The 19,896-nt window shown below is 35.7% G+C and overlaps 1 protein-coding gene across 2 annotated transcripts; it reads left to right on the top strand.

Moving 5' to 3' along the window:
• Positions 1-707: 707 nt before the first annotated feature.
• Positions 708-9,171, top strand: lman2 (lectin, mannose-binding 2). 2 transcript variants are annotated; one of them, XM_065266510.2, is made up of 8 exons: positions 708-936; positions 1,631-1,749; positions 1,839-1,956; positions 2,280-2,359; positions 3,530-3,691; positions 6,838-6,952; positions 7,870-7,989; positions 8,134-9,171. In XM_065266510.2, the coding sequence occupies exons 1-8, from the start codon at positions 810-812 to the stop codon at positions 8,292-8,294; spliced, it is 1,002 nt and encodes a 333-aa protein (XP_065122582.1). In that variant the 5' UTR covers positions 708-809; the 3' UTR covers positions 8,295-9,171. The 2 variants fall into 2 exon arrangements, with proteins under 2 accessions (XP_065122582.1, XP_065122580.1); XM_065266508.2 differs by lacking the exon at positions 2,280-2,359 and adding an exon at positions 2,158-2,240 and having other exon boundaries at positions 709-936.
• Positions 9,172-19,896: the final 10,725 nt, after the last annotated feature.

Below are 19,896 nucleotides of genomic sequence, written 5' to 3'. Positions count from 1 at the left end.
ACAATCTCCAAACAATTGATTATTCCTATATTGACAATTGAAATATCGTATTTTTGTCTGATACAGGCTCAAACTTAAGGTCAGTTCACACTCACAGTGAGATACTTAAAAGAGCTGCTCTGAGAAACAGCCAATCAGGGCAGAGCTCAACATTATTATTCATGACCCTTCCAAATAAGGTAATAATAAACCATGTCATTCAGTGGGCAAATCCTAGGGTTGTAAATGGACATTTAAAAACGTTTTTGAATCATTTTTGCATAAAGCCACCTACTATGTATATATCACAAAACAATTGTACATCTTTTTTAATGCATTTTTGGCACATTTAAAAAATGTTATATTTTACAATAAATGCATCGTCTTTGCATACTAATAAACATACTATAATATTTTACAAGCCAAAACAGACACTGGACTCTTACTGAATTAAGGAAGTGTATGTTGAGAACTATGGTTGAGAAGTGTTTGTGAACCAGTCAGTGGCTATGCTTCAAAACCTAGCAAGCCACCTATTTAGACAATTAATCCTAGGCCTCAAACACGTTTTGGACACTGGAACTATTTATTCCCCAACAATATTTGATTCAGACCTCGCCGAAACGCGTCAAAATGCAGCTAAATACGATCTCGCATAGTGTGCTTAAAAACAAGCTGTCTACGTAGGCGACTCAGTAGGTTTTAAAACGCAGCCCGTGCCTCTTCGCAGGAAGTGAAGACACAGAGAGGAAGGAAGGCGTCGACGAATCCCACAAGAAAGAAGCCCGTCATCTTTATGGCTTCACTCTCAACCGAGTGTAACTCGTAAAATGCCCGTGTGTCACAGGATACTCTTACTTTTATGCTTACTTAATTTCTCGTCCGTATATTCAGATATAACAGACGGGAATGCGGAGCACTTAAAGCGAGAGCACTCGCTCATTAAACCATATCAGGGTGAGTAAGCTACGTGCTTGTAGTAACATATTGCGGTTTACCACACGTTTAGCCACACGGTCACTCATGCATTTCAAGTGTTCTGTACACTGCCTACAATAGTATGATGTGAGTTATGTTATTATGCGGTGGCATGGGTTATCTATTTCATAAAAATGTATAGACGGGATAAAAGTACGCCACTGTCCTGAGACGCAGTAAAGTTACAAGCAGTGAGTCAGTTATAGTCACACAACTCAATGCAAACAACTATGCAGGAAGCACCTTTATTTAAACAGGTGAGAGCGGTTTATATTTGTGACGTATGCAGGTTGCAAAGAAGTGGATGTCAAGTACTTGGAGACCCCCTTTGTTCACAACAATATTTGAAGACCCACACCCTAGGTTTCTATCTATTAAAATATTTAAGAGCTTAAGGTCCCCTTGTTTTGTCCTCTAGTGGACCCCGTCCCTCTGGTTGAGATACACGGGTGTAAAGGATTTTTATTGTTTTCTTAAAGTGCATACTAACTGTTAAAATGCTGTTATATTAAATAACATCTAGCTTAGAGAATTTATATATGTTTAGACTCCTAATTATCTCATTTTATTGTATACTTTATTGGTGCATGTGTGTTGGTGTTTACATTGTACTTACACATCCAAAACTTTTATATAATGCATACAATATGTGATGCATACATCTGATTATTAGGTGTTGGAACAAGTCCCTCGAGTCAGTGGGATTTTTGGGGGAGTACATTAGTTACCAGCCAGTATGTGCGGCTGACTCCGGATGAGCGGAGTAAACAAGGATCCATCTGGAATACAGTGGTATGAAAACTAAAAGTGTAACCAACATAATAATGTAACACAAAAGTTAAAACATACTAAGTGCTAAGTGTATTTTTCTTCCTGTGCAGCCATGCTATTTGAAGGATTGGGAAATGCATGTGCAATTTAAAATTCATGGATCAGGAAAGAAAAATCTTCATGGGGATGGCTTTGCTATATGGTATACAAAAGAGAGACTACATCCTGGTAAGTTTTCCTGCTTTCATATAGTGAAGAGGAAATTGACTAGGTGCAGTGACCATCGCCATCAAACACTTCACCATAGAAAGGCACATGCTTGTAAATGTGATATATAAGTGTTATAAAGCTGTCTGGATGTGTTTGTTCCATCTGTAAGTGTTCTGCATGTTTGTCTTCCCTAGTTGATTGTGTCACACTTTCATTTAGGGCCAGTCTTTGGAAATCAAGACCATTTTGTAGGCCTGGCTATTTTTGTGGATACCTTCCGTAATGATCTCCAAGGGATGGATGTAAGTGTACCGTTCTCACGTGTCCTTTCTTCTCTGCAGGCCCCGTGTTTGGCAGTAGTGCCCATTTCCATGGGTTGGTCATTTTTATAGACACATATCCTAACGATGAAGCACCGGATGTGAGTTGTTAAAGAGATGAAAGTGTTGTTGTTTATGTTCCTTCATTTCTTCTTTCTTAGAAAACTGAAGCTATATACAAAGGTTATACAATATATCCAATCTAGAAAGCAGTTTTGAGACATTGAGAACATTGGACTTCTGAGCCTTTAATATGTTTGCTCTGCTCCCGTTCTATCCAAACTTTTTCTTTATGTGGAATCCATTCATTTGATTATTTCTTATTGCATATTAGTGATAACTTTCTTATTATCTTATTATTATAACCAAGTGTTTTTGTAACTTTTGGGTTTGTGTTAACTAGACACAGGTATGTAGTGTCAGCTTATGAAAACAGGGTTCCCACGGGTTCTTGAAATCCTTGAAAGTTTGTGAATCTGGGGGGAAAAGTTTAAGGCCATGGGAAGTTTTTGAAAATATGCATACAAAGATAGTGGAAGTGCTTGAATCTATTTTATGCAAGAAGTTTTTTGGGAAAAAATCCATATTATTCCCTGTGGAGTGTAGGATAATGTCATAAAATTCTAGACTTTTAAGCACACGTGCTAAACTGTGCTTTTTTGCATAGTTGTGTTTGACACATGAAAACGTCTCAGGTTAAGTATGTACCTGTTGTTCCCTGAGAAGGGAACGAGACGCTGCGTCTCTCTTGCCATACTTCCTGCGTCCCTGTAACGCCATCTTTGGCATTATTTCAGATAGCGATATACTTCCTGGCTCCCGCGTCACAATGTCTTTGTCGTTAAGCCTCACCATTGGTTGAATTTGTTAAACACATTCAGACGCACTTACCCCTGGAGGCGTCACCGCAGTGACGCAGCGCAAGTTCCCTCAAAAGGGAACTGTAACAGTTTATCTTAAAAGGTAACACGATGTAACCTTGCTCTCACTTGAAATGTGTCAAACATTTAGTCCTTGAATTTGAGGGTATTGGACCTGAAAAGTCCTTGAAAGGTTCTTGAATTTGAAGTTAACTAAGGTGTGGGAACCCTGTGAAAAGTTTTAATTTTTATCTTTTTTTATTTTGCCTGCATTATTTCACATTTTCATACACTTCATTATGTTGCTTTAAATGAAATGAAGCATTTCTTAGAAATGGTTCTTCATTATTTTCGTAATCTTCATTTTTTATAAATGTATAATGCATCATTTTAATGTTTTTATGTGTCCAGCGCTCTTTCCCCTATATTTCTGCAATGGTCAGTAATGGTTCCCTGCCGTATGACCATGGGAGAGATGGACGATCCACTGAATTGGGGGGTTGCTCGGCTGAAGTCAGAAATAAAGACCATGACACCTACCTGGCTATTCGATACTCAAAAGGCAGACTCACGGTAAGGGACTCAATGAATGTAAGGCTATGTTTACATTAATGCGTTTATCCTTTAAAACGCGTTACTTTTGCTACGTTTACGCCTTTCATCTACACTACATCACCGTTTTCGAACCTCATAAACGGATTCGTTCGCAAACGCTGAAGACCCTGTTTTAGTTTGAGAACTCGGACGTTGCTCTGAGTGTAAATGAACGTAGACGGAGTCTTATGTAAACGAACAGCTGATGTTAACGTGACAGCGCATCATTTTCAAAGTAAAAATTATTTTATTCATGTAAATGTTGGTTTGTTACGGAGGTTTTGCCAAAAATAGTAAACATCTACCAACCAGCTATTATAAACGCTATATCGGATAGTTTTAACATGTATCCTTATAGATAATGTCTGTTTTATATGAATGTTTGAGTATTGTTGGGTTTAATGTGTTTATGTTTTGTTTAAATGTAGTTAGCTTATGAAAGATAGACTGTAATTTTAAATGCCATATAGGCGTTGCAAAGGCCAATATGAAGGGAGAATTGTAATGGGTCAGACATTATTTTCCAGTTTAATGTAAGTTTTGTTTGCTACTTTAAAATGAATTTCGTTTCAGATAATTTGTCTCTTAATTTTAATCGATGTTTTGTTGATAAGTTTTGTGAATATAAATTAATAAAAACAATAAACTCAACGTCATTAATATAATGCTCGTTTAGGCGCTTGGCTTTTAGCTATTTGTGTGTTGCTAGCGGAGGACGTGCACGGACCTCGCACACTTTTAAAAATTAATGCAATAAGCATTTCTGGTAAAGGTTAAAGCAATACTTCACCTCTTACTATGTTTGATTGAAGTTTGAATTTGCTGATTTATTTTTGCTTTAAGTTCGCTATACTGTTAAGTACTGTTCACTTGAATGCTTTCTTTTTAAATCATAAAGACCTTTCTGTTTAGTTATAAAATAAAAATTAACCTATTAATCATATTAATATGTTGTAGGGGGGAGCTAGAACAGTATAAGTGTTTATGTTTTGTTTAAATTTAGTTAGCTTACGAAAGATAGACTGTAATTTTAAATGCCATATAGGCGTTGTAAAGGCCAATATGAAGGGAGAATTGTAATGGGTCAGAAATTATTTTCCAGTTTAATGTAAGTTTTGTTTGCTACTTTAAAATGAATTTCGTTTCAGATAATTTGTCTCTTAATTTGAATCGATGTTTTGTTGATAAGTTTTGTGAATATAAATTAATAAAAACAATAAACTCATCGTCATTAATATATAATGCTCTTTTAGGCGTTGCGCTTTTAGCTTTTTGTGTGTTGATAGCGGAGGACGTGCACGGACCTCGCACACTTTTAAAAATTAATGCAATAAACATTTCTGGTAGGCTAAAGCAATACTTCACCTCTTACTATGTTTGATTGAAGTTTGCATTTGCTAAAATTTATTTTTTGCTTCAAGTTCGCTACTGTTTAGTACTGTTCACTTGAATGCTTTCTTTTTAAATCATAAAGACCTTTCTGTTTAGTTATAAAATAAAAATTAACCTATTAATCATATAAATATGTTGTAGGGGGTAGATAGAACAGTATAAGACTTTCCCAAACACATTTTAGGTTAAAAAATAGTGTCTGTTATAGTTGCCAGCAAAGGACCCAGGTATGAATTTTTGTCAATATCGCACACCCCTAGGCTGCGTAAACGTGCAGGTAAGCTATTATTAGAGTAATAAGTTATTTTACACTTTTATGCGCATGCCCAGTTATGTGATTGGTCATGTTTCATGCGTTTATGGTGGTGCATAGTGTGGATGAAGATTCTTTTTAAAATGCCAGTATAAACGAGGATCGTTTTCATTTTAAAATGCCGTTTTAAAACGCAAATGCTCTAATGTAAACATGGCCTAAATGTAGTGCAAAAATATTATTTTACACATGTGAGTGCTGGTAGTTTTCTTCTGGCCACTCAAATTTCAGGTGTCATATCTCATTTTGACCTTTGTGGTCCAGTTACACAATTCACAATTTACTAAACAATTTCCCTCAATTCTCACCCTCCATCTGAGTCTAATTTGCCCTATGTGCCTTTAAAGGTGCCATAGAATGTATGCAAATACATAGGCATAGATGAATAATAAGAGTTGTGTACATGGTAATAACATATCGTGAGCCCCAAACACGATTTTGTCCTCCTTATGTAAACGTTGTGCATTTAAAAAAACGTCCAATCTCAACATAACACAGACTGTGATGTTACAGTCCTGATGTACGCCCCAACATTAAATTACACATTAAATTAAATACAATGTTGCTAAAACATAAAAGCAAAGTTGTGACTGCTGGTTTAGCGCATTTTGGCAGTTAATTAATGCTATATGCTAACGTTTAGGCTGAAGTTTTACTATTGATGTTACAGTTACTTTTTGCAGGTCCACAATAAAAAAAATACAAACTTGCCACCCAGAAACGTCCAATTCCAAATTCCCAACCAATTGTTGTTCCTCAAAATCTGTATCTTTATATAATGTCTGTTTACTTAAAGGGATACTCCAGCCAAATATCAAAATTACACTATGATTTTCAAGCATTTCAAGATACATATGTCCATCGTCTTTCATACAAACACAATTGGAGTTGATTTTGAAAATGTCTTTGCTCTTCCAAGCTTTATAATTGTAGAAAACTTCTGACTTTAAACCCCAAAAAAGTGCATTCATACTATTCTTCTTAGAGTTAATCCACATGGCTCCAAGGGGTTAATGAAGGTTTTTTGTGGGTAATCGATGCGATTTTTGAAATTTCAAACTTTATAAACTGTAATAACTAGCTTCCGGTAACTGCGCCATCTTGTACTCATGCGATTCACAGGAGAGTTTTGTCATCGTGAGTGTTCATTGCTGTATGCACGTTGCGCAGTGACTCTTGTGAATCGTGAGTCCAAGATGGCGTCCTTACCAGAAGCTAGATATTATAGTTTATAAAGTTTAAAATATGATTTAAAAAAAAAAATTGCATCATTTCCCGCAAAAGACCTTTATTAACCCCTTGGAGCCGTGTGGATTACTTCCGTGAAGGATTGATGCACTTTTTTGGGCAGAAGTTGTTTTCTACCACTTTATTGTTAAGTGCTCCAGAGGTTCCTCATTGAAGTGTTCTGTTTTGACAGATTATGGTAGATGTGGATGACAGGAATGATTGGAAAGAGTGTATTGATATCGGAGGTGTCCGCCTCCCTACTGGCTACTATTTTGGTTCCTCTGCAGCTACAGGAGATCTGTCTGGTAAGAATTACTTTGAAATCATTCTTAAGCCTGGAGTGTGGTTCGTTTTGGCAACACACAGACGTGCAAAGCATAGTTTTTTTTTACTGGTACGCGTACAGAGACAATCATATCATTGTCACAATGCGTTCAGCTGGTCGGGACAGAGAAGAGCTGTAACCCGGGCTTACTCAGCTGTTACTCAGCTGCGGAGGGGTTCGTAAGTAAAGTCACAGCTTACATTGACGACACAAGCAAAGATTAGGAGAAACGTGCAAAAGATCAAAGATGGCTATGTATGCAGCTCACTAATCTCAAAATGAGTGTATAATAAGTATATCATCATGTTGCTTGCTATGCAGTTACACATAGAGCAGTAATATTATTTTTATACAGAGATGGTTCAATACTGTGAGGTTAAACAATCCAAAATAAATCAAAACAGAAAATTTTTGGTGGCAAAAATGTAGGCTAATAGTTCATAAATGTATTCAGGAATTGAATTTGTTAGTTCAAGGTTTTAGTAGAAAAAGTTTAAGAGAAGGTTAAGAAAAGAGTTACCTACTGTTATAAAATAATGTAAAAAAGAACTTTGCAGTAGTCTTTTATTTATTATTTTTTCATTTTATATATATTTTATATGTTATATTTTAATAAAAAGTGTTTAAAAAAGTGTAAACAAATTGTAAAAAAAAAGTTTATAGTAATAAACAACCTGCAGTTTAATGTTTGCATTTCTCCCTTACTGTACCGAAAATGAACCGAACCGTGGCTTCAAAACCGGGGTTCGCACCGAACCGTGATTTTTGCGTACCGTTACACCCCTAGCTCTGTCCCACATGTATGCGTAAAAACAAATACTTCAGGCTTTATATAATAATATTCATATAATAGTCTTGATACGTGTTACACAACTTCACTCCGTTTTTACATTGCAGACAACCATGATATCATCTCTATGAAAATGTACCAGCTGATGGTAGAACATACTCCTGAAGAGGACAACCAGGACTGGACAAAGATTGAGCCTAGTGTCAGTCTCCTCAAGTCCCCTAAAGGTAACACAACTGACCTGCACTTGCAGGATGGCTTAAAGTATTAGCAAAACTATAGATATTAGAGCATGTGTGATTTATATTGAACACGTCTTCCTTCCTTGATCTTCTCCTTGTCTCTTCTGTGTACCGTCTCACACAAAACAGACAATGTTGATGATCCAACGGGTAATTTCCGAAGCACACCTCTCACTGGCTGGAAGGTCTTCCTACTTCTGTTATGTGCTCTACTTGGAATTGTGGTTTGTGCAGTTGTTGGTGCAGTGGTCTTTCAGAAACGTCAGGAAAGAAACAAGAGGTTCTACTAAACCACCCGAACATGATTTCAAAGAACTTTGGAAATTGTAGGTTGAAACATTAATGTGAATTATTTTTAACAACTGTATAAATGTTTATATTATTAAGGTCCCTGATTTGAGGGAAAGTTAGTTTGGATCTAAAGAGTTGAATAGGTGACATTTTTATTTGTATGGTTTTCGGTTTGGCAAGGTGTGTACTTAAGTATGGTCAAATAGACATTTTCAAAGCAGTCTTCAATGGTTCTTTTTTATTGTTGTGTATTTGTATAAACTTAATTTAGTTCCATTCAGAATTTATTTCGTAGCATTGTTTTGAAACTTAACCTGCTTTGCTTTGGCATTCGTGTTCCATGGTTTAGTTCTGCTCTGGAGTATTAAGTTGCTGATATACATCATGTATGATTTGAGTTGTAAGAGGGTTTTAATGGACTGCCAATGAAATCAGTTTAAACTTAATGCTGTTTTTTTGTAAATGACATTGATCCGTTTCTGCAGTTATGATTGTTTCCAGTGTTACACATTTTTAACTGAACATACCATCAAATCTGATTTGTATTCACTTGTGCAAGGTGATAAATTCACAAAAGGACCGCTGCAAGAGATGCATTTTGAAAATGACTTTTTGCCTTTTGAATGTTTGGGATATAAATGAAATTGAAAGTCATATATTTTAGCAAGTTCAATTGGAGATTTTGCCTTCATTTTTCGGTGTTCTCTAAATACATTTTGCTAAATTTCTTTGCCCTTCGTAATAGATAATTGCAATAATGCACTGATTAACTTTTTTGTTCCAATAAGAAATGTATTTTTTGTTAGAGATCAAGCAGGCACTGACTGTAAAATGATGTTGGTTTTGGTGAGAAAATAAAGCAGCTCTACCAGTGGACTGTTTGCATGTTTGTGATTTTAATTTTTTCAAGTGTCATAGGATATGTTGTATCTATACATTTTACGAAGGACCAAGCTTCTCCATTTTTATTGTGAGCTGTTAAATGCTTTAATTTTACAACATGTATCTTCGTATTGCCATGATAGTTAATTTAAGTCATGAAGATAGAGGCAATAGCCTCGTACTCTTGGATAATTTAGGCCCTGCTTCTATTTAAAAAAAAAAAAAAAAAACGTTTAAAGAATTATGATTACTTTAATTTACAGCCTATTAAAAAACATTTGAATTAGTACGGTCAGTAAAACTATAGACAATCCTTCTTTAATTCAATAATTGACTTTCGTTTTATGCCATATTGTATGCATATTTTACACACATAAATGAATCTCAAAGTTAAGGACACAAATTCATAAATATAAGAATTAAACACAAACACATTGGCGTAACATTCACAGTTGATTTGACGTGGTAGGTTTGGTATCGATAAAACGTTTGCGCTGGATTTAGCGCCTTTACAGACAGACTTGAATGAGCTGTATCTTCTAATCATTTACCTGGGTATTGTTTTATCCTTATTTGTTTTGAAACTGGACTATTTGGACAAATAAACATAGCTCAGGGTCAGTTCACAGAGTAAGAGAATTTAAAGTGCCAGTGTAGATAGAATGCCAATACGACGTGATGACGTCAAGGATATGCTAATCACGTTATTTTTCAAGAAGCTTCTTTCCATTAAAAATATTTGGCAACACTGTGACACCGGAAGTGTCAAGATGGTGACAATCAGGATGCTGTATACACTTTATTTGGTGTTGCTTTTTAAGGTTTCCAACAGTTTTGTGTCTGCATTTTACTTTCAAATAGGCGAGACGGAGAAGAAATGTTTCATAGAAGAAACACCTGTTATTGGACAAACTGATTAATCCAGTTGTGCCTGACCTCAGTAGTCACAACAACAATAATCAGACACAACTGGATTAATCAGTTTGTCCAACAATGAAGGACGTTGACAGGAAACAAGGAGCTGGCTGAAGTTCAGGAAGTAGTGCAGCTGGGCATAAAGCCTATTTAAAGTGTAGATAGAATGCCAATACGACGTGGTGACGTCACGGATATGCCAATTACGTTATAACGTAATGTAGTGACATTTGGCTACTTTTCAAGAAGCTTCTTTCCATTAAAAATATTTGGCAACACTGTGACACCGACAGTGTCAAGATGGTGACAATCAGGATGCAGTTTACACTTTATTTGGTGTTGCTTTTAAACGTTTACAACAGTTTTGTGTCTGCATTGTACTTTCATATAGGCGAGACGGAGAAGAATGTTTCACAGAAGAAATACCGGAAGAAACCATGATCATAGGTAAGTAAGATTTGACGGACAAGTTTGCATTGTACGTTAAAGTTTAGTCCTGTGCTAACTACTGTAGCAAGCTTGTCAGGTAAAGTTAATGTTTCCCACCAACAAACCAACTTTAACCAATAATAAATAACTTTATTTACATCTGGCATTCTTAGATAAAGTATATGATTAAAAACTTTTAAATTAGGAAACTACCGAACACAGCTATATGACAAGGAGAAAGATGAGTATTTGCCTGCAACACTGCAGTCAAGCCAGCCGCCACTCCGAAAAAGACGGTCAAACTAGCCCCCCGTTTTTTTTCTGTGTGCACATAAATGAGACATTACGGTAAATGCACGAGAGGAATGATTTCAAAATAAAAGTTTCTCACTAAATCTGCTGATATTTCTGTTGCATTATGTGTCTGTTATAAGGCATTGCTAGGGTATTATGGTTGGTTGCTAGGCTGTTTCTCTTGCATTCTGTGTGGTTGCTAGGGTTCTATAAGTGGTTGCTAGGCTGTTTCTGTTGCATTCTGTTTGGATGCTAGGCTGTTTCTGTTGCATTCTGTTTGGTTGCTAGGCTGATTCTGTTGCATTCTGTGTCTGTTTAAAGTCATTGCTAGGGTATAATGAGTGGTTGCGAGGCGGTCTCTCTTGCATTCTGTGTGGTTGCTAGGCTGTTACTAGGGTTGTATATGTTGTTGCTAGGTTGTTTATGTTGCATTCTGGTTACTTGCTATGGTATTGCTAGGGCTTTTTAAGTGGTTGCTAGGGTATAGCTTTGGTTTTGTATGCGATTGCTAGACTGTTGCTAGGGTATATGGGTGGTTGCTAGTCTGTTTCTCTTGCATTCTGTGTCTGTTTAAATCGTTGCTAGGGTATTATTGGTGGTTTCTAGGTTGTTTCTCTTGCATTCTGTGTGGTTGCTAGGCTGTTTCTAGGGTTTTATGCGTGGTTGCTAGGTTGTTTTTGTTGCATTCTGGTTGCTTGCTATGCTATTGCTAGGGCTTTTTAAGTGGTTACTAAGGTATAGCTCTGGTTTTCTATGTGATTGCTAGACTGTTGCTAGGGTATATGGGTGGTTGCTAGTCTTTTTCTTTTGCATTCTGTGTCTGTTTAAGTCGTTGCTAGGGTATTATTGGTGGCTGCTAGGCTGTTTCTATTGCATTCTGTGTCTGTTAAAAGTCATTGCTAGGGTATTATGGGTGGTTGCTAGGCTGTTTCTCTTGCATTCTGTGTGGTTGCTAGGCTGTTTCTATTGCATTCTGGGTCTGTTTTAATTCATTGCTAGGGTATTATGGGTGGTTGCTAGGCTATTTCTGTTGCATTATGTGTCTGTTTAAGTCGTTGCTAGGGTATTATGGGTGGTTGCTATGATGTTTCTGTTGCATTCTGTGTCTGTTTTAAATCATTGCTAGGGTATTGTGGGTGGTTGCTAGGCTATTTCTATTGCATTCTAAGTCGTTGCTAGGGTATTGTGGGTGGTTGCTAGGTTGTTTCTATTGTATTCTGTGTCTGTTTTAAATCGTAGCTAGGGATTTATGGGTGGTTGCTAGGCTGTTTTTGTTGCATTCTGGGTCTGTTTTAATTCATTTCTAGGGTATTATGGGTGGTTGCTAGGCTATTTCTATTGCATTATGTGTGGTTGCTACGCTGTTACTAAGGTTTTTTAAATGGTAGCTATGGTATAGCTTTGGTTTTCTCTGTGATTGCTAGACTGTTGCTAAGCTATATGGGTGGTTGCTAGGTTGTTGTTCTGGCATTCTTTGTGGTTGCTAGGGAATTATGGCGGTTGCTAGGCTGTTGCTCTGGGGTTCTGTGTGGTTGCTAAGTTGTTGTTCTGGAATTCTGGTTGGTTGCTATGCTATTGCTCTTGTTTTCTGGGTAATTGCTAGACTGTTGATAGGGTTTTATTGGTTATTGCTAGGCTGTTGTTGAGATATTATGGTGGATGACTATGAAGTTGCTAGCATATTAAGGGTGGTTGTTAGGCTGTTGCTGTGACATTCTATGTGATTGCTGGGCTGTTGCTAGGCTACGGTATTTAAATTGGTTGCTAGGATATTGTTATATTTTCTTGGTGATTGCGAAGTTGACCTTTGCTAGGGTATTTTAGGTGGTTTATAAAATTGCTAGGCTGTTCAGGGTAGTTAACACAGAACTGTTATGCGTAATAATAGAGAGTCAGTGAGTGAATGATGGGTAGTTGCTACAGCATTATGGGTGGCTGTTAGTGTTACTAGTTGCTGGGTTTTTCAGGGGATTGACAGAGCATTGCTATATAGTTGATAGGGTATTTAAATGAGAAGGTTCTAAAATATCCAACACATGCTGTATTTTTATATATTTAGTTAGATGTTAAAGGAACTACCTGTTTCCAAAGAATCATTCCATCTCTGAAAGATGGTACACCATCTCAGGTTGTCACTCATGCAGTATCATCACAGTCTGATATGCTGTTTTTAAAATAGAGACCTCTAAGATGTCCTATACACTCTGTATTTTCTATACATTTAGTTAGATATTAAAAGAAAACTACCTGTTTGCACAGAATGATTTTACCTCAGAGTGACAGTATACCATCCGAGGGTGTCACTTACACCATATCAGGCCAATCTGATATGGAGTTTGTAAAATATAGCTCTCCAAAATAACCCAAATACACGTTTATTTTTATAAGATCAAATAGGTGCTTAAAGGAAACTACCTGTTTGCACAGAATGATTTTACCCCAGAGTGACAGTATACCATCTGAGGGTGTCACTTACACCGTATCAGGCAAATCTGATATGGAGTTTGTAAAATATAGCTCTCCAAAATAACCCAAATACACGTTTATTTTTATAAGATCAAATAGGTGCTTAAAGGAAACTACCTGTTTGCACAGAATGATTTTACCCCAGAGTGACAGTATACCATCGGAGGGTGTCACTTACACCGTATCAGGCCAATCTGATATGGAGTTTGTAAAATATAGCTCTCCAAAATAACCTAAATACATGTTTATTTCTATAAGAACAAATACCTGTTTAAAGGAAACTACCTGTTTGCACAGAATAATTTCACTTCAGAGTGACAGTATACCACCTCAAGGTGTCACTCACAAAATATCAGGCCAATCTGATATGGAGTTTATAAATTACAGCTCTCCAAAATATCATAAATAATTGATTGTTTCTATAAGATAAAATAGGTGCTTAAAGGAAACTACCTGTTTGCACAGAATGATTTTACCTCAGAGTGACATTATACCACCTCAATGTGTCACTCACATTGTATCAGGCCAATCTGATATTGAGTTTGTAAAATACAGTTCTCCAAAATAATCTAAATACACGTTTATTTATATAAGATCAAATACCTGTTTAAAGAAAACTACCTGTTTGCACAGAATAATTTCACTTCAGAGTGACAGTATACCACCTCAATGTGTAACTCACACAATATCAAGTCAATCTGATATGGAGTTTGTAAAATACAGCTCTCCAAAATATCATAAATACTTGATTGTTTCTATAAGATCAAATAGGTGCTTAATGGAAACTACCTGTTTGCACAGAATGATTTTACCTCAGAGTGACAGTAAACCATCTGAAGGTGTCACTTACACTGTATCAGGCCAATCTGATATGGAGTTTGTAAAATATAGCTCTCCAAAATAACCTAAATACATTTTTATTTCTATAAAAACAAATACCTGTTTAAAGGAAACTACTTGTTTGCACAGAATGATTTTACCTCAGAGTGACAGTAAACCATCTGAAGGTGTCACTTACACTGTATCAGGCCAATCTGATATGGAGTTTGTAAATTATAGCTCTCCAAAATAACCTAAATACATGTTTATTTCTATAAGAACAAATACCTGTTTAAAGGAAACTACCTGTTTGCACAAAATAATTTCACTTCAGAGTGACAGTATACCACCTAAATGTGTCACTCACACCGTATCAGGCCAATCTGATATGGAGTTTGTAAGATACAGCTCTCCAAAATAACCTAAATACATGTTTATTTTTAAAAGATCAAATAGGTGCTTAAAGGAAACTACCTGTTTGCACAGAATGATTTTACCCCAGAGTGACAGTATACCATCTGAGGGTGTCACTTACACCGTATCAGGCCAATCTGATATGGAGTTTGTAAAATATAGCTCTCCAAAATAACCCAAATACACGTTTATTTTTATAAGATCAAATAGGTGCTTAAAGGAAACTACCTGTTTGCACAGAATGATTTTACCCCAGAGTGACAGTATACCATCGGAGGGTGTCACTTACACCGTATCAGGCCAATCTGATATGGAGTTTGTAAAATATAGCTCTCCAAAATAACCTAAATACATGTTTATTTCTATAAGAACAAATACCTGTTTAAAGGAAACTACCTGTTTGCACAGAATAATTTCACTTCAGAGTGACAGTATACCACCTCAAGGTGTCACTCACAAAATATCAGGCCAATCTGATATGGAGTTTATAAATTACAGCTCTCCAAAATATCATAAATAATTGATTGTTTCTATAAGATAAAATAGGTGCTTAAAGGAAACTACCTGTTTGCACAGAATGATTTTACCTCAGAGTGACATTATACCACCTCAATGTGTCACTCACATTGTATCAGGCCAATCTGATATTGAGTTTGTAAAATACAGTTCTCCAAAATAATCTAAATACACGTTTATTTATATAAGATCAAATACCTGTTTAAAGAAAACTACCTGTTTGCACAGAATAATTTCACTGCAGAGTGACAGTATACCACCTCAATGTGTAACTCACACAATATCAAGTCAATCTGATATGGAGTTTGTAAAATACAGCTCTCCAAAATATCATAAATACTTGATTGTTTCTATAAGATCAAATAGGTGCTTAATGGAAACTACCTGTTTGCACAGAATGATTTTACCTCAGAGTGACAGTAAACCATCTGAAGGTGTCACTTACACTGTATCAGGCCAATCTGATATGGAGTTTGTAAAATATAGCTCTCCAAAATAACCTAAATACATTTTTATTTCTATAAAAACAAATACCTGTTTAAAGGAAACTACTTGTTTGCACAGAATGATTTTACCTCAGAGTGACAGTAAACCATCTGAAGGTGTCACTTACACTGTATCAGGCCAATCTGATATGGAGTTTGTAAATTATAGCTCTCCAAAATAACCTAAATACATGTTTATTTCTATAAGAACAAATACCTGTTTAAAGGAAACTACCTGTTTGCACAAAATAATTTCACTTCAGAGTGACAGTATACCACCTAAATGTGTCACTCACACCGTATCAGGCCAATCTGATATGGAGTTTGTAAGATACAGCTCTCCAAAATAACCTAAATACATGTTTATTTTTAAAAGATCAAATAGGTGCTTAAAGGAAACTACCTGTTTGCACAGAATGATTTTACCCCAGAGTGACAGTATACCATCTGAGGGTGTCACTTACACCGTATCAGGCCAATCTGATATGGAGTTTGTAAAATATAGCTCTCCGAAATAACCTAAGTACATGTTTATTTTTAAAAGATCAAATACCTGTTTAAAGGAAACTACCTGTTTGCACAGAATAATTTCACTTCAGAGTGACAGTATACCACCTCAAGGTGTCACTCACAAAATATCAGGCCAATCTGATATGGAGTTTATAAATTACAGCTCTCCAAAATATCATAAATACTTGATTGTTTCTATAGATAAAATAGGTGCTTAAAGGAAACTACCTGTTTGCAGAGAATGATTTCACTTCAGAGTGACAGTATACCACCTCAAGGTGTTACTCACAACATATCAGGCCAATCTGATATGGAGTTTGTAAATTACAGCTCTCCAAAATAGCATAATACTCAATTATTTCTATAAGATCAAATAGATGCTTAAAGAAAACTACCTGTTTGCACAGAATAATTTCACTTCAGAGGGACAGTATCCCATCTCAGGGTATCACTCACAACATATCAGGACAATCTGATATGGAGTTTGTAAAATACAGCTCTTCAAAAGAATTTAAATACACATTGTATTTTAAAAACTCTGCATCAGATTGACTTGATATTGTGTGAGTGACACCTTGAGGTGGTATACTGTCATTCTGAAGTGAAATTATTCTCTGCAAACAGGTAGTTTCCTTTAAAAATCTATTTGATCTTATAGAAATAAACATGTATTTACGTTATTTTGGAGAGCTGTATTTTACTAACTCCATATCAGATTGTCTTGATATTGTGTGAGTGACACCTTGAGGTGATATACTGTCTAAAGTGAAATTATTATGTGCAAACAGGTAGTTTCCTTTAAGCATCTATTTGATCTTATAGAAATAATTGAATATTATGCTATTTTGGAGAGCTATATTTTACAAACTCCATATCAGATTGGCCTGATACAGTGTAAGTGACACCCTCAGATGGTATACTGCACTCTGAGGTAAAATCTTTCTGTGCAAACAGGTAGTTTCCTTTAGGCACCTATTTGATCTTATAGAAATAATCAAGTATTTATGATATTTTGGAGAGCTGTATTTTACAAACTCTATATCAGATTGTCCTGATATGTTGTGACTGATACCCTGAGATGGGATACTGTCCCTCTGAAGTGAAATTATTCTGTGCAAACAGGTAGTTTCATTTAAACATCTATTTGATCTTATAAAAATAAACGTGTATTTGGGTTATTTTGGAGAGCTGTATTTTACAAACTTTAAATCAGATTGGCCTGATACAGTGTGATTGACACAATGAGGTGGTATACTGTCACTCTGAAGTTAAATTATTCTGTGCAAACTGGTAGTTTCCTTTAAACAGGTATTTGATCTTATAGAAATAAACGTGTATTTAGGTTATTTTGGAGAGCTATATTTTATAAAGTGCATATCAGATTGGCCTGATACGGTGTAAGTGACACCCTCAGATGGTATACTGTCACTCTGAGGTAAAATCATTCTGTGCAAACAGGTAGTTTCCTTTAAGCACCTATTTGATCTTATAGAAATAATCAAGTATTTATGATATTTTGGAGAGCTGTATTTTACAAACTCTATATCAGATTGGCCTGATATGTTGTGACTGATACCCTGAGATGGGATACTGTCCCTCTGAAGTAAAATTATTCTGTGCAAACAGGTAGTTTCCTTTAAGCACCTATATGATCTCATAGAAATAAACATGTATTTAGGTTATTTTGGAGAGCTGTATTTTACAAACTCTATATCAGATTGGCCTGATACAGTGTAAGTGACACCCTCAGATGGTATACTGTCACTCTGAGGTAAAATCATTCTGTGCAAACAGGTAGTTTCCATTAGGCACCTATTTGATCTTATAGAAACAATCAAGTATTTATGCTATTTTGGAGAGCTGTATTTTACAAACTCTATATCAGATTGGCCTGATACAGTGTGAGTGACACATTGAGGTGGTGTACTGTCACTCTGAAGTGAAATTATTTTGTGCAAACAGGTAGTTTCCTTTAAACATCTATTTGATCGTATAAAAATAAACGTGTATTTTGGTTTTTTGGAGAGCTATATTTTACAAACTCTATATCAGATTGGCCTGATACAATGTAAGTGACACATTGAGGTGGTATACTGTCACTCTGAGGTAAAATAATTCTGTGCAAACAGGTAGTTTCCTTTAAGCACCTCTTTTATCTTATAGAAACAATCAAGTATTTATGTTATTTTGGAGAGCTGTATTTTACAAACTCTATATCAGATTGGCCTGATACAGTGTGAGTGACACAATGAGGTGGTATACTGTCACTCTGAAGTGAAATTATTCTGTGCAAACAGGTAGTTTCCTTTAAACATCTATTTGATCTTATAAAAATAAATGTGTATTTGGGTTATTTTGGAGAGCTATATTTTACAAACTCCATATCAGATTGGCCTGATACGGTGTGAGTGACATATTGAGGTGGTATACTGTCACTTTGAAGTGAAATTATTTTGTGCAAACAGATAGTTTCCTTTAAACATCTATTTGATCTTATAAAAATAAACGTGTATTTGGGTTTTTTGGAGAGCTATATTTTACAAACTCTATATCAGATTGGCCTGATACAATGTAAGTGACACATTGAGGTGGTATACTGTCACTCTGAGGTAAAATAATTCTGTGCAAACAGGTAGTTTCCTTTAAGCACCTCTTTTATCTTATAGAAACAATCAAGTATTTATGCTATTTTGGAGAGCTGTATTTTACAAACTCTATATCAGATTGGCCTGATACAGCGTGAGTGACACAATGAGGTGGTATACTGTCACTCTGAAGTGAAATTATTCTGTGCAAACAGGTAGTTTCCTTTAAACATCTATTTGATCTTATAAAAATAAATGTGTATTTGGGTTATTTTGGAGAGCTATATTTTACAAACTCCATATCAGATTGGCCTGATACGGTGTGAGTGACATATTGAGGTGGTATACTGTCACTCTGAAGTGAAATTATTTTGTGCAAACAGATAGTTTCCTTTAAACATCTATTTGATTTAATAGAAATAAACATGTATTTAGGTTATTTCAGAGAGCTGTATTTTACAAACTCCATATCAGATTGGCCTGATATGTTGTGAGTGACACCTTGGGGTGGTACACTGTCACTCTGAAGTAAAATCATTCTGTGCAAACAGGTAGTTTCCTTTGCACATGTATTTGATCTTATAGAAATAAACATGTATTTGATCTTATAGAAATAAATATGTATTTAGGTTAAGTTGGAGAGCTGTATTTTACAAACTCCATATCAGATTGGTCTGATATGTTGTCTGTGACACCTTGAGGTAGGATACTGTCACTCTGAAGTGAAATTATTCTGTGCAAATTATTGACTTGATATTGTGTGAGTGACACATTGAGGTGGGATACTGTCACTCTGAGGTGAAATTATTCTGCGCAAACAGGTGGTTTCCCTTTAACGTCTAACTGAATGTATAGGACATTTTCGAACTCTCTATTTTAAAAACAGCATATCAGACTGTGATGATACTGCAGGGGTGACAACCTGAGTTGGTGTACTATCATTCAGAAGTAGAATGATTCTGTGGAAACAGGTAGTTTTCTTTTAATATCCTCACAGAATGTATAGAAAATACAGAGTGTATAGGACATCTTAGAGGTGTCTATTTTAAAAACAGCATATCAGACTGTGATGATACTGCATGAGTGACAATCTGAGATGGGGTACCATCTTTCAGAGATGGAATGATTCTTTGGAAACAAGTAGTTCCTTTAACATCTAACTAAATATATAAAAATACAGCATGTGTTGGATATTTTAGAGCCTTCTCATTTAAATACCCTATCAACTATATAGCAATGCTCTGTCAATCCCCTGAACAACCCAGCATCTAGTAACACTAACAGCC

This window comes from Paramisgurnus dabryanus, chromosome 16 (genome assembly GCF_030506205.2).
Source record: "Paramisgurnus dabryanus chromosome 16, PD_genome_1.1, whole genome shotgun sequence".
Taxonomy (NCBI): Eukaryota; Metazoa; Chordata; class Actinopteri; order Cypriniformes; family Cobitidae; genus Paramisgurnus; species Paramisgurnus dabryanus.
Note: the sequence above shows the minus strand (reverse complement) of the source record. Positions and strands in the feature narration are given on the sequence as shown.